Consider the following 15,743-nt stretch of genomic DNA (forward strand, 5'->3'; position numbering starts at 1 on the left):
GGTATTCTATCAATAACAGTTGAATGCGAGAAATTTAATGTTTTGTTTTAGTCATTTAAGCCTCGTAAAGTAATTTTGTTATAGCGAGATACACATGCTTCACTCAACTTACAGAAAATGAACTTCTGGTATAACATCAACAGTTCCATTTGCAAGACGACAGGGATTTATCAGAAATGGCAGTTCTGTTGGAGAGATTTTCAGAACTGCTATACCTCATTTTGTATGACGTGGTTTATTATCACAATTCCATTCAGTGTTGTTATATTTTCTGGTCCTTTGGGATGATACAGTCCATTCAATAAACGTGTAGTAGAGTTCCACTTAAGCCGGTGCCAGGGGGCGTGAGGGGTGTTGCACATTTCATTACCCTCTCATGAACAGACTCAATCAAACCGAGTCTGCTATTATTCTGTTTGGGTGCATTCTTTGCTTCCAAATGATCTTTTTACAGATTTTATTTATATCCTTAATGTGACTTGTTTAATACACCATTTCATATTTCGTGCAATACACATGTTTTAGCACCACCTGCTTGATTTATCTTTTTATATGTATCGCTTTGTACTTCCTTTTGTATGATATTCTTACGTCTTCCCGTCAAATGTTTTGCTTTTTCAATCCTTTTTCTATGACCTGCATAATATGCTGTCCATTTATATGTTTTATTTACTATGTTCATATTTCGTTCTCAAATGTATTGTGTTTTGCTGTCTGTCTTCCAACCTGCTTTATATCTGCTTTCATACATCTTCTTGCAACTTTATACTTCTTATTTTTATACCTACTATCAAATGACCTGCTTGATATCCCCTTTAATATGAGCCGTGCCATGAGAAAATCAACATAGTGGGTTTGCGACCAGCATGGATCCTGACCAGCCTGCGCATCCGCGCAGTCTGGTCAGGATCCATGCTGTTCGCTTATGGTTTCTCTAATTGCAGTAGGCTTTAAAAAGGAACAGCATGGATCCTGACCAGACTGCGCGGATGTGCAGGCTGGTCTGGATCCATGCTGGTCACACACCCACTATGTTGGTTTTCTCATGGCACGGCTCATATATTTTGCTTTTTATTTCTTTCAGATGTCACAACTACTACGACTACTAACACTACAACCACTACATTTCCCGTGAGCCAGTGTGGCAATCCATGTATAACAAATGCTGATTGTACAATATCTGCTTTCACGTGTCTTTTAGGTACGTGCACATGTCAAGCCGGCTACAGATATGAACCTTCATCCGGTTCATGTGTCTTAAGTTAGTATCCATATTAGTAATATATTTGCTTGCTTTATTTTGTAAAATATTTTACACAATGTCATGGCTGCCAATTTGTTCAAACCACGATCGCTCATTTCTTTTCTATGAAGTTCTGAAGTTCCTAAACAAAGACCGATCATTTGTTCTTATTAAGTCTGAAGTTCCGAAACCATTAACTTAAAGTCTGAAGTTCCCAAACCATGGCCGTTCATTTGTTTTATTAAGTCTGAAGTTCCCAGGCTACGGCCGTTCATTTGTTTTTATTAAGACTGAAGTTCCCAAACCAATAAGTCTAAAGTTCCCAAACCATGACTGATTATCTTAAGTTCCAAAAAACATCGACCGTTCACTTGTTTCTATCAAATCTTAAGTTCTCAAGAGTTTCTTTAGACGTAAAGGATAATTGACTATTTTCATTGATATTGTACTACCGAAGAAGAATCAGTGGGGTGTTTGGTAGTGGAGATTTGCAAACTATTTATTTAAAACAGAAGTTAGTCTTAGAGAGCTGTTAATATTATGTAGCGTAATGACCAGAGCGTTTCCTGTACATTATTAACCTCTAATGTGTCATGATGATTTGGTCATGCAAAGAATACGTTCTTTGTAAGAGAACATTTTAGGTTCTTGTGTTTTCAACTTGAATACTGACCGCTGGTCAGATTCACTTTCTGTATCATAAACTTACATAACTTAGCACATATTTCTTGCTTCCAGATTGTGTCAGCTACGGCTCTACCTATATTGAATACCAAAACACAGAACTTGCGGTTGCCTTTACAGCAGAATACGTCGGTCTTACCTTGAATCAGTGTAAGACGTACTGCACAAATTCAGTTACATGTAGAGGCGTCAACTACAGTCCTGTTTTCGATGATGGAATGTGTAGACTAAAATCCGAAACAGACCTCAGTGCATTTATGAGTTTGACCGATGTTCACTACTACACGAGAAATTGCGCGTAGTTACTCAACGGTAAAGATTGGACATGGTTTTGTTTCTTTTTGCCCCTTTTTTTCTCTCTTGTGACAAGTGTATTTTCTGCTGTTTTCTTTTTGTTTCATGTTAACAATATGTTGTCACGTGATCTGATTTGTAAAATTGCTTTGTATACTCATATACCTTTATGTATGGTGTGAGTTTAATAAAGTGCTTGTTCTGTTCTGTAAAAAGATTAACTTCTTTTAAAGTTTGCATAGGTTAATATATACGTAATATGGTATGCGCATGCGCGCAAATGGCGGACTTTAAAAAAATACAAAAGAAATATATTTGAAAATTTTGTTTAATGGTGATAAAAAACTTATGTGAATTGGATTATTTGTGTCAGAAAGTGTATTATGGGTATATACAGTGATAAGTACTTAATATTCCACCAGGAAATCAACGTTTATGGGAAAACGCAAGAAGAGTACTAGTTCGCCTGTGAACAAAGAGCAGGGCCAAAACAAAGGGACAAAATATGGCGCAAAATCAAAACTCTCCTGGAAACTCTGTTGGATTTTCAAATGGTCAGTATCAAAATCAGAACTGTATACCCCCTGGAACTTTTACATATAGTAATAACGGGAATATGAACACCATGGGGCAGTGCTCATCTGTGATGGGACAAAATATGGGTCAAAATATGGTTCAACCACCAAATACACCAATGTCACCACAAAGCCAGGTGAACATAGATCCGTTTGCACTAATACTTCAACGTCTTGATAGGGTTGACAATAGACTTGGGCAATTAAACGTAATACAGTCGTCCGTTAGTACCGTAACTGGACGGTTGAATGGCATTTATCAAAAAATGATTGCATTTGAACAACGCCTCACTGATCTGGAAAATAATCGACAGTTCGATTCAAATAATATTGATGAAATAAATAGAAAACAAAGTGATGTAAACCTTCTTACGCAACGTTTGAAAAACTTGAGTCCGAAAAATCCTCATGTGATGAACTGATGATGAAACTCAAATGTGACGAATTAAAAAGCAATCTCATGTTCTTCAAAGTACCAGACACTAGAGAGGAAACACCAGAGGTCTGTAAAACGACAATTTTAGACATTATAGAAACCAAAATGAGAGTTGAAAAAGCTAAAGATAGGATACAAGTTAACAGCGCAGAACGTTTGTGTCGTTTCAAAGCAGGCAATACGAGACCAGTCCTAGTTAAATTTCAACGGTTTGAAGATCGCGAGTTGGTTCGTAAAGCGTGTCCGAACCTCAGAGAGACTACAAAAGTGTTAGCCCACACTATCCCAAGGACATAGCTGATAAGCGGAAAGCGTTGAGCGGCGAGTTCAGACAGGCGAAAAGGGACAAGAAAAATGTATACTTCCGGTATGATAAACTGTACATTGATGGCGAAGAAATTGTACCTCCGACCTGGGACTAGGATCCGCCTGAGGGTAGTGTAGATATTCTCTCGTTGAACGTTGAAGGGCTCACACGCGCGAAAAGGTCTTTAAATGATTTTACATCGTTTCTCACTCAGTACCAAATAATATGTCTCTACGAAACCTGGACAAATAAACATACAAATATTGACCTAAATGGATTTAGTAACACTATACATTCGTTCAGAAAATTCCAAAATCGTCGTGCGGAACGTTTTAGTGGTGGGGTTATTATTTATTCGAAAGATACTATACGTAAAGGCGTCAATCTATTGCGATTGTATTGTATGGTTAAAGCTTTCGAAAGATTTTTTTTCAAACTGACAAGACTGGTACATTGCTGCAACATATATCCCGCCAGAAGGTTCTCCTGTGCACGATATGTATTACGTTGATATTTTTAGTAAAATGGAAGACCACGAAATAGGAGAGTTTTCACAACATGGACGGATATTGTGGATTGGTGACCTGAATACACTACTGGATGCACATGCCATTAAAAGGGTCATGAAATTGACCTTAATTTTTTCCTACGTTTTTAACAGAGTTTTAACAGGTCACCATTAAAATTCACCCATTACTTCTTACTATTTAATGGGATTTTCATGACCATAGTTTTAATGCCATACAATAAAAAGCCATGAAATAAGTATATTAAAACCCTGATAAAATATACCTTGTTAAAATGAATTTGATGACCCTGAAAAGCTGCTTAAAATAAACCATTAAAATAAGTTAACAGGCTCCTTAAAACTCCATGAAAAATTTTAATTGGCATGAAATTAATGTGCCATTAAAAAGTACCCCTTAATTCCACATTAATTAGTAAGAACTAATGGGGCCATTAATTTTTTAATACTCTGTTAATGCCCGTTAATTATTAAAAATTGTTTAATGGTCTCATTAAATATGCTAGATTCAATTTTAATGGGTTCGTAATATTTTAATGATATATCAAATTAAGGGCCATGAAAATTTGCCACCAGAATTAGACATCTTAAGATAATCAACTTCATATTGATATTTGCCGTATTGATTTAAACTACGTATTACTACACATGTAATAGTATCTATACATATGTACTGTTTTGTAAAATGCTAGAAGAACATTTGTTTCTTCTTTTTTCTCTCATTATTATGTAATGTAAACACATGTAACAGCCTCTTACAAACATTTGTCATATTGTATCCTAATTTTGTCAATTGTTCATATGGAATAAGAAAATAAATGGATATTGTATTGTATTGTGTTGTACTGAGAAGGGTTTACAGGTACCGGTTTAATAGATCAAGTGACCATGTGGGTAGTTTTAACTATTCAACATTATAATATTTACAAACATTCTGACCAAGTTTTTATTGGTTCAGACAGTAGGCATCAGGTGTATTCAAAAAGCAACTGTTGATGACAATGTCAGCGTACAATGGGCAATCACAATTTAGCTCTACTTCAGTACTTTGTGCTCAGGTGCATGCACTTAAACAGCTAAGAGCAAATGTTTGAGGGATTGCATCACAAGTAGCTTCCCCCCTCCCAAATCAAGCGTACCACACTCTTTCAGTGTTCCCAGAAACCCCCAAATGGGGGTTTTTCACCCCCAGAATGGTACTTTGCACCCCCAGTTTTGGAGATAGCTGTTATATATCTCTTAGTGAGGGGGTGCAAAAGTGCAAGAAAAACTAAGTTTTCACCCCCAACTTTAAATGCCAGTGGGAACACTGTCTTTGATTCATTGAAACGAAGAAGCGATCGATCTGTCCATGCCCCAAATGAATTTTAAATCAGACGGTAAATATTCACAACCATGTGTACTGTTCACTTCTCTATAAACCTTAGTTTCTACTCAAGGATTGGAAAATTTGAAAATCTTAGCTGGTCTGAACACATTTTATAATGTAAATTCCTTACCCCACCCATTTTCTTATACAAATGCTGATTATTTGGACAGGAAAAACAACAACAACAAAAAAAAAAAAAACAAACAGAAAAAGTGGCATGCATCAATACGTATTTACCCTAAGGCTTACCAAAATAATGTAGATTGATGTTATCAAATAAACTAATATGTTTTCATCCGACTTTCATTGAAATAAATCCGATTTTTTGTAGGAACACAATTTTGCAAACATTTGAAAAAAATGGCGTAACTGCATCAAGGGGAAATAACTTTAATGCAATTAAATATAACATCATGATATATTATAGACAATGTGTGCGTAGTATGTATTTATTATAATTAAAGTCCATTCTAGAACAATATGGGACTGGAATTACAAGCATTCAATGGGAGTGCAAGCCAAAAACCAAAAAAAGAAAAAGAAGAAAATATACGAATCACATTTTACAGAATGTAGGATTTAATGGGCATCACATTGTTGTGAAGGGCCATTAAGTTTACTCTTAAATGAAATCATACGGAACCTGAACATTTAATGGGCATTAAATCAAATTTAAGGGCCATGAATAATCTTGTTAAATTCAAAATATACAGAATTTCACTATTTTTTCAAAGCCATTAACTTTTTTAGCTACCAAACTAAATTTTTAATGGCATGATTCGTGGTCAAAAATGGGTGTTTTAATGGTATTTTAACATGTAACCCATTAATATTGTGAAACCTGTTGAATAAAGTGATGCAAGAATTAATGGGGTTAATTAACGGTTTTTCCTATTTTAATGGATATTTTACAGGGTTTTAAACTATGTTTAATGGTATGTGCATCCAGTAGTGATAGCAGAGTAGGTCAAAAGTCTTTAATGACTTCTTAAACGATTTACCGTCTAGACGTACGTCAATGGATCACTCGAGTAACAGATTCGGAGATTATGTACTGGATATATGCAAAACTACAAATATTTGTATTATGAATGGTCGTTCGGGTTGTAATGGGGATAACGGTAATTTCACCTGTTTCACACACAGTGGAGAAAGTTTAATAGACTACGTACGTACTTTCATCCTACGGCAATTTCAAGCTAATACGTAATTTTAACGTCCACAACTATACAGAATATTCCGTTCATTCACCTATATCATTTGAAATTATTACCGCACGTGCAAATGTAACAATAACTCACAGAAGAGGGAGTTTTATAAATGGAACGAAAATGATAAATTGGCATTTTTAAACGATTTATCATTAAATATAGACGGTATTACAGAAAGCCTACAAAATAATTATGACGTTGAGAATGCAGTTTCGTGTTTCTTTGAGTATATCGCATTAACAGCAGAAAAATACTTTAAAAAGACCATTAAGAATGCAAGTCCCACATTTGTTGATAATGAAATTTCGAACCGAAAACAGTGGATTAATCTTGAATGTGAAAATAAACGCCTCGCATACATTCAGGCTCTTGAATAATATACGTGTGATCGTAGTGCTGAGAGATTTGATTTGATGAAACGATGCAAAAAAGACTATAAATACTCTGTTCGGAAAACAAGAAAACAATTCAGTATAAATAAAGGAAAAGAAATGCACGAGCTAAGGCGAAAAAATCCCAGGGATTTCTGGAAAGAAATTAAATGAACCCGACAAGCATCTGATGAAAGCATTTCTCTAGATGACTTTTTGTCCCACTTTAAGTCGCTTGCTCAGACCCAGGATAATGAATTTAATGACGAAGTTGATATGTTTTTAGATAATTTTGACACTGAAACCGATCAAGAACCGAGGTACGAAGAGTTAGATGTTCCAATAACGGAAACGGAAATTAGAAAGGCTGTAAAAAAACTTAGATAAAAACAAAGCCACAGGCATCGATAACCTATTAAATGAATATTTTATAGAAGGTGTTGATGTGCTCATTAAACCAGTAATCTTACTTTTTAACAGGATACTGAACACTGGAAAATGTCCACGTCAGTGGTCGAAGGGAGTAATAGTTCCGGTTCTTAAAAAGCAACATCGAGTGACGTAAATAATTATCGTGGAATTACTTGATTAGCTGTTTGGGGAAGTTATTTACAAATGTATTGAATGAAAGGTTAGTCATGGACACGAAAATACGAAAAATTGTCTGATGCCCAGTTTGGCTTCAAAGCTGGCCACAGCACAACGGATGCTATATTTATATTGCATAATATTATTATAAAAGAATATCTAGATCCACGTAAAAGAGTTTACGCAGCATTTGTCGATTACCGGAAGTGTTATGACCTAATATACAGAAATACGGGAATGAATCGACGGAAAGGTGTTGAAATTATTAAGATCCATATATAACGAGGTAAAGTCAAGCGTGTAACACAATACATTATCAGAGTTTTTCAACTGCGACGTCGGATTATTTCAGGGGGTCCCACCTCACCGATTTTGTTTTGTCACTTTATAAATGAGCTAGAAAGTTGCTTACAGCAAAATATATTCTCGGGATTAACTTTAGACCAGTTGTCAATATACCTTATTATGTTTGCCGATGACTGTGTACTGCTAAGCGAAACAGCTGAGGGGTTACAAATGCACTTAAATCAATTAGAAACATATTGCAAAAAGTGGAGTTTAAGTGTAAATATAGATAAAACGAAAATAGATATAGTAGATAGTTTTAATTACCTAGGATTTGTAATCAGCACAGGTGGTTCTTTTCGCAAGGGACCAGAGACTTTAGCTGCTAAATCACTTAAAGCAATGTTTTCTCTAAGAAATTTGACTAAAGATATGGCTTTTCCACTGAAAATTACATTTGATTTATTTGACACATATGTCGCACCCATACTCAGTTACTGTTCGGTGCTATGGGGATTTTTACAAGCAGAAAATATTGAAAGGGTCCACAAAAAATTCTTAAAACGAACGCTTAATGTTAAAATGTCTACAAATTGCCTTGCATTATACGGAGAGACTGGAAGGTATCTGCTCATTATTAATAGGAAAGTCCATATTGTAAAATATTGGTTTAAACTCATGAATAGCTTTAACACCAATTGTATTTTATATGCTGTATATAGTAATATGCTTTATAGGTGTGAAAACAATAAAACTTCCTGGTTAACAAACGTTAAATTGCTACTACAAGAGACTGGTTTTAATGACTTTTGGATATATCATGATTCTGTCATAAATGTTAAAATGTTTTTATCAGTATTTAAGGTACGTCTAAAAGACATTTATATTTCACAATGGAGAGAAAGAGTTCGAGTTTCTAGTCCGCTATCGCTGTTTCGTGAGATCCAATCAAACTTTGAATTATCGGACTACTTAAGTGTTTTAGACAATAGTAAACATAGATACGCCTTATCAAAACTACGTTTGTCGTCGCATAGACTTAATATTGAACTGGGAAGGTACCGAAACATTCCACGTGAACAACGGAAATGTGAACTTTGTCAAAAGAACGACATAGAAGACGAATTCCACTTTGTTCTTATATGTAAATCTTAAAAAGACGTGAGAAAACAATACATACCTACATATTATACACGAAGACCTAGTATGATTAAATTTATAGAACTATTAAGCAGCAAAAATAGAAAGTTATTGTACCGTTTAGCAAATTACACCATCAAGGCATTACAACTTCGGAACAGTATGATCAATGTTATATCATGATAAGACTTCTTGGTATTGATGTGAGCTATTGACGTTTCTTTGTGTGTATATATATATATATATATTAGGGTATTAAGACTACCCTCTCAGATATCACCTTTTGTTAATATTATTATCAATTCCTGCCATTTGCATGCTTGTGTAATATTGTAATATGTATGTATTATAATTGATGATAAGCTGTACATGCTTAAATCAAAATCAACCTATGTTCTGTTCTGTTCTGTTATTACTTAACAATGTACATGTACATGCTATTCGAAAAAAATGTAATGCTTGATTACATGACCATGAAGCATGTGGCATTACATGTTTTAAGTTTTAATTAAGATAGTTAAATATTTTCTAGATATTCAAGCTATAACAATAATCAGTATAACATTACTCCTTATATAAATCACAGGGCTATAGTTTATGCCATATTCAACATATTTTAGCGTGGCTAAGTTCAATACTTGAACAACTTAATATGAAAAAAATCCATTTCAAATGTCATGTATAAAAGCTCTTACTGAATGACCTGCTGATCAAAAGTCAAAATTGTATGCCCGACATTCAAAAACTATTATAGTTTAGATTATGGACCGGTAAGCCATTTGAAAAGGATAATTTTATATTATATGGCTTTTACACAATAATTGGACAGTAAATTGCTTTATGACTAAAATAACTAGGCATATGATAAAGAAACGGTATGACTGGGACTGCAAAATTGACGGACGGTATGAAAGAGGATATTTCAGACTGCAACATTTACGGACGATATGAAAGAGGATATTTTAGACTGCAATATTTACGGACGGTATGAAAGAGGATATTTTAGACTGCAACATTTACGGACGATATGAAAGAGGATATTTTAAACTGCAACTTTTACGGACGGTATGAAAGAGGATATTTTAGACTGCAACATTTACATATACGGAGGTATGAAAGAGGATATTTTAGACTGCAACATTTACGGACGATATGAAAGAGGATATTTTAAACTGTAGTTTTTACGGACGATATGAAAGAGGATATTTTAGACATCAACATTTACAGACGGTATAAAAGAGAATATTTTAGACTGTAACATTTACGGACGGTATGGAAGAGGATATTTTAGACTGCAACATTTACGGACGGTATGAAAGAGGAATTTGAGACTGCAACATTTACGCACGATATAAAAGACGATGTTTTAAACTGCAACATTTACGGACGATATGAAAGAGGATATTTTAGACTGCAACATTTACGGACGGTATGAAAGAAGATATTTTAGACTGTAACATTTACGGACGGTATGAAAGAGGATATTTTAGACTGTAACATTTACGGACGGTATGAAAGAGGATATTTTGGACTGTAACATTTACGGACGATATGAAAGAGGATTTTTTAGACTGTAACATTACCTGACGGTATGTATGAAAGAGGATATTTTAGACTGTAACATTTACGAACGGTATGTAAGAGGATTTCTTAAACTGTAACATTTACGGACGGTATGTATGAAACAGGATATTTTACACTGTAACATTTCCGGATGATATGAAGAGAATATTTTAGACATGTTTGGAAAAAAGAGATATACACTGAACGATGAAAAAATGTGAAGCCAATAGAAATAGAACAAATGCGGAAATCGCTTTACAAGCAAATAAACAAAGAGTGACTTTAAAAGATTTTTTAAAACACAGATAAAAATTATCAATATTGCACTACTGGATGCACATACCATTAAACATAGTTTAAAACCCTGTAAAATATCCATTATAATAGGAAAACCCGTTAATTAACCCCATTAATTCTTGCATCACATTATTTAACAGGTTTCACAATATTAATGGTTACATGTTGAAATACCATTAAAACACCCATTTTTGACCATGAATCATGCCATTAAAAATTTAGTTTGGTAGCTAAAAAAGTTAATGGCTTTGAGAAAATAGTGAAATTCTGTATTTTTTTAATTTAACAGGATTATTCATGGCCCTTAAATTTGATTTAATGCCCATTAAATGTTCAGGTTCTGTACGATTTCATTTAAGAGTAAACTTAATGACCCTTTACAGCAATGTGATGCCCATTAAATCCTACATTCTGTAAAATGTGATTCGTATATTTTCTTTTTTTGGTTTTTGGCTTGCACTCCCATTGAATGCTTATAATTCCAGTCCCATATTGTTTTAAAATGGACTTTAATCACAATAAATACATACTACGCACACATCGTCTATAATATATCATGATGTTATATTTAGTTGCATTAAAGTTATTTCCCCTTGATGCAGTTACGCCATTTTTTTCAAATGTTTGCTAAATTGTGTTCCTACAAAAAAACGGATTTATTTCAATGAAAGTCGGATGAAAACATATTAATTTATTTGATAACATCAATCTACATTATTTTGGTAAGCCTTAGGGTAAATCATATTGATGCATGCCACTTTTTCTGTTTTTTGTTTGTTTTTCCTGTCCAAATAATCAGCTTTTGTATAAGAAAATGGGTGGGGTAAGGAATTTACATTATAAAATGTGTTCAGACCAGCTAAGATTTTCAAATTTTCCAATCCTTGGGTAGAAACTAAGGTTTATAGAGGAGTGAACAGTACACATGATTATGAATATTTACAGTCTGATTTAAATTCATTTGGGGCATGGGCAGATCAATCGCTTCTTCGTGTCAATGATTCAAAGAGTGTGGTACGCTTGATTGGGGAGGGGGGAAAGCTACTTGTGATGCAATCCCTCAAACATTTGCTCTTAGCTGTTTAAGTGCATGCACCTGAGCACAAAGTACTGAAGTAGAGCTAAATTGTGATTGCCCATTGTACGCTGACATTGTCATCAACAGTTGATTTTTGAATACACCTGATGCCTAATGTCTGTACCAATAAAAACTTGGTCAGAATGTTTGTCAATATTATAATGTTGAATAGTTAAAACTACCCACATGGTCACTTGATCTATTAAACCGGTACCTGTAAACCCTTCTCAGTACAACACAATACAATACAATATCCACTTATTTTCTTATTCCATATGAACATAATGACAGAATAAGGATACAATATGACAAATGTTTGTAAGAGGCTGTTACATGTGTTTACATTACAAAATAATGAGAGAAAAAAGAAGAAACAAATGTTCTTCTAGCATTTTACAAAACAGTACATAATTATGTATAGATACTATTACATGTGTAGTAATGCGTAGTTTAAATCAATACGGCAAATATCAATATGAAGTTTATTATCTTAAGGTGTCTAATTCTGATGGCAAATTTTCATGGCCCTTAATTTGATACACCATTAAAATACTACGAACCCATTAAAATTGAATCTGACATATTTAATGAGACCATTAAACAATTTTTTAATAATTAACGGCCATTAACAGAGTATTAAAAAATGAATAGCCCCATTATTTCTTACTAATTAACGTGGAATTAAAGGGTACCTTTTTAATGGCACATTAATTTCATGCCAATTAAAAAAATTCATGGAGTTTTAAGGAGCCTGTTAACTTATTTTAATGGTTTATTTTAAGCAGCTTTTCAGGGCCATCAAAGTCATTTTAACAAGGTATATTTTATCAGGGTTTTAATATACTTATTTCATGGCTTTTTAATGTATGTCATTAAAACTATGGTCATGAAAATCCCATTAAATAGTAAGAAGTAATGGGTGAATTTTAATGGTGACCTGTTAAAACTCTGTTAAAAACGTATGAAAAAATTAAGGCCAATTTCATGACCCTTTTATGGCATGTGCATCCAGTAGTGTTGGTATTTGTTATCTAGGCCGGATCTTTTCCTTTCCATTTGTTAAAGCAGAATTTGCAAAAAAAATAATCCCGTTAATTCTACACTATCCAACACAGATCTGCTTGGGAAAAATCAAAATTTATTACTGTTTCTAATTAAGAAATAATATGTTCCCAAACGTAGTTTATCGTAGAATAACCCGTGTTTTGAGTTCTTATGCGTAAGAATATATCACGAAGGCCGTAGGCCTGAGTGATATATTGTTTCGCATAAGAACGAAAAACTCGGGTTATTCAACGATAAATCGATATCACACTTGAGAACTTATTATTTCGATTCTAACACGACATACTAGTATCAACAGTGTTAGAAAAAATGGTAACTACTGTTTACGACCGTGCTACGTACCTGCATCGGATGACGTCATTGGACGCGAGTGGTATATTGCAGAATAACCCGAGATAGATTTTGCTCTACATGTATGTAGGTTATTCGCCGGTCGTGTTAGAATATGTCTTATAATAAACCTGTATTCGGCTGGAGTGGATTTTACCAGATCGTAGCGATCTACTTTGCAAAATCCACTCGAGCCGAACACAAAGTCCCAGATCTAGCTACTGTTATAATGACCCTTTTATTATGTATCTCCACCTTTGTTTTCTTTTTTACTGATGTTAAAATAGAACTGAGCGAAGGTTTTATGCCGCTCTTTATAGAACTGTGTCAGATCATGCATATTTACAATACGGACTTTTTTCTCTTCCTGTTCATATTTACTTGTGAAATAAAAACCGAAATTTTGACAGAATTTATATAGGAATATAATAAATATTATGTTGTCATCCAGTTATGTCCCTTTATATTTGAAAATGTGTTAAGAGCAGAATAAAATCAAATTTCTTACGGTACGTTGTACAACTAAATAGGATCTTATTTCATTTGCACTAAATGACAAAACTATTTCTTTACGGAAAATGGAAAATGTAGTACTTTTTGAGCTAACAAGAAGCAGAAGAATCGTCATTTGACCTAATATTAGTGCCAAACTCGAAATAAATTTTTATACATACATGTTGTATATAGCGGATATTACATATGTGTGTGTGTTTTTTTTTTTTCATATTGAATATATTAAACAAAATGAATAAAATAGTAACATTCAAGACTCTGTCGAGCATTAGATCATGTTTTATTCAACGAGTTCAATAAATACAATGTGGAAAGACACAAATGTAATATTCTTATCAAAAGTTCACTTCTCCTACTGAAACATCAACTTTTCTTCTTTCTTACCTAATGCAGACCAAGTCAATTCGATCATCATCATCTATACTTAAAACGACATCGACGCCGAAAATTTACTAATTTGGTGTAATACCAAAATTATGTAATGGCTATAGTTAACTCCCACGACGTCAAACATGTGATAAACACAGTTTATCTACTTAAATGAAAAAAAAACAACAGCAATATTTGCTGCATTTCATATCTACAACCTTTTCATGACGGTATTTTAACCACTTTGAGCAGTACCATTTATCATTTGAAGGGGTGTTTACTGAAAATTGACTGACTGAATAGCGAACAGTGCAGACCATGATCAGACTGCACGGATGTGCAGGCTGATCTTGGTCTACACTGGTCGCAAAGACAGAATCAATCGTGTCCAGCATGGTAAGGGTTTAGCAAAAAGCATACATTATATGTAATAGAAGAAACATGATGATATGTACAATGATATAGTCAGTTTATCTACTTAAATGAAATTTGAAAATAGATATTTGATTACCATGCTGTAATTTTGAAATATTAAATTCATCTTTATCCTGACCTTTCTGTGTGGAGGAAAAGGCAGAAAACAGAACATTAGTTTGTAAGCTAAAAAGGACCTATCAGCTTTTACCATTTTCCGTAAGGTTAAAATGAAATACGGTATCTCCGAGGTGACGAGCGTGCGATGTCTGTTATTGTTCCCACGACTAAGTATCTCATGTCCACGGGATAATTTTTTTTTAATCTCGTGTCCACAAGAAATTAACTCGTGAGATAAAAAATACGTAGTCAGCACGGTGCTTCAGTATAAAAAACGAGTAAATATCAAAGCGGATGCAGTGGTTCAGTGGTAACACTGTCTGAATACGAAATCAGTGTTCGTGAGTTCGAGCCCCCCCCCCCCCCCCCCCCCCCCCCCCCTCCTTCTCCGAATACAAATAACTAACATTTGGATAGAAGTTCCGTGTATGGGTGCTTTACACCTGGCACGTTAAAGAACAAGGGAAGATTCTTGAATTGGAGTGTCTTCTGTATCTTGCACTATCCTCCCACTAACATTACTAACAGTCTTCTGGAGGAGTCGCCCATAAACTTATATACAAACAAACAACCTCAAACATATTTTCATTGATCTGATACATACTTCAGTTACAGTCAACATAAAAACATGCGCCTTTTTTATTTTGAAATATACAAAGAATCCATGAATTTTTATTTTACTCTATCAGACATAAATATCATGACGTCATGAAGTATGAGAAAAGTTTGAATGTAAACATTGACGGCTGAATTTTGCTTGTTTTACATGACCAAAGTATTCGAAGCCACTTATGAGAGTATTGCATTCAAACTTTAAAATATGGTCTAATGTTAGCTTACAAAGAAACAAATAAAATTTATCATTTATAGCTCCATCAATCGAAACTAATATTTCAAACTACAATCTTTTTACAAGTATCATCGTCATCACTAATGTTTCTGTTTAGATAAACCGATGTGTCAAT

General features: G+C 34.0%; 1 protein-coding gene across 1 annotated transcript in view; it reads left to right on the plus strand.

Annotated features, from left to right (window-relative positions):
* The first annotated feature begins 3,220 nt into the window (after positions 1 to 3,220).
* The window catches only part of LOC128549188 (integumentary mucin C.1-like), a 94,944-nt gene continuing 82,421 nt past the window's right edge, over positions 3,221 to 15,743 (plus strand). The window contains exon 1 of the mRNA XM_053525709.1: positions 3,221 to 3,386. Coding sequence (XP_053381684.1) covers positions 3,221 to 3,386 — 166 coding nt within the window. The remainder of the gene's footprint in view (positions 3,387 to 15,743) is intronic.

Source organism: Mercenaria mercenaria, chromosome 2, assembly GCF_021730395.1.
Source record: "Mercenaria mercenaria strain notata chromosome 2, MADL_Memer_1, whole genome shotgun sequence".
In the NCBI taxonomy this organism is placed as follows: Eukaryota; Metazoa; Mollusca; class Bivalvia; order Venerida; family Veneridae; genus Mercenaria; species Mercenaria mercenaria.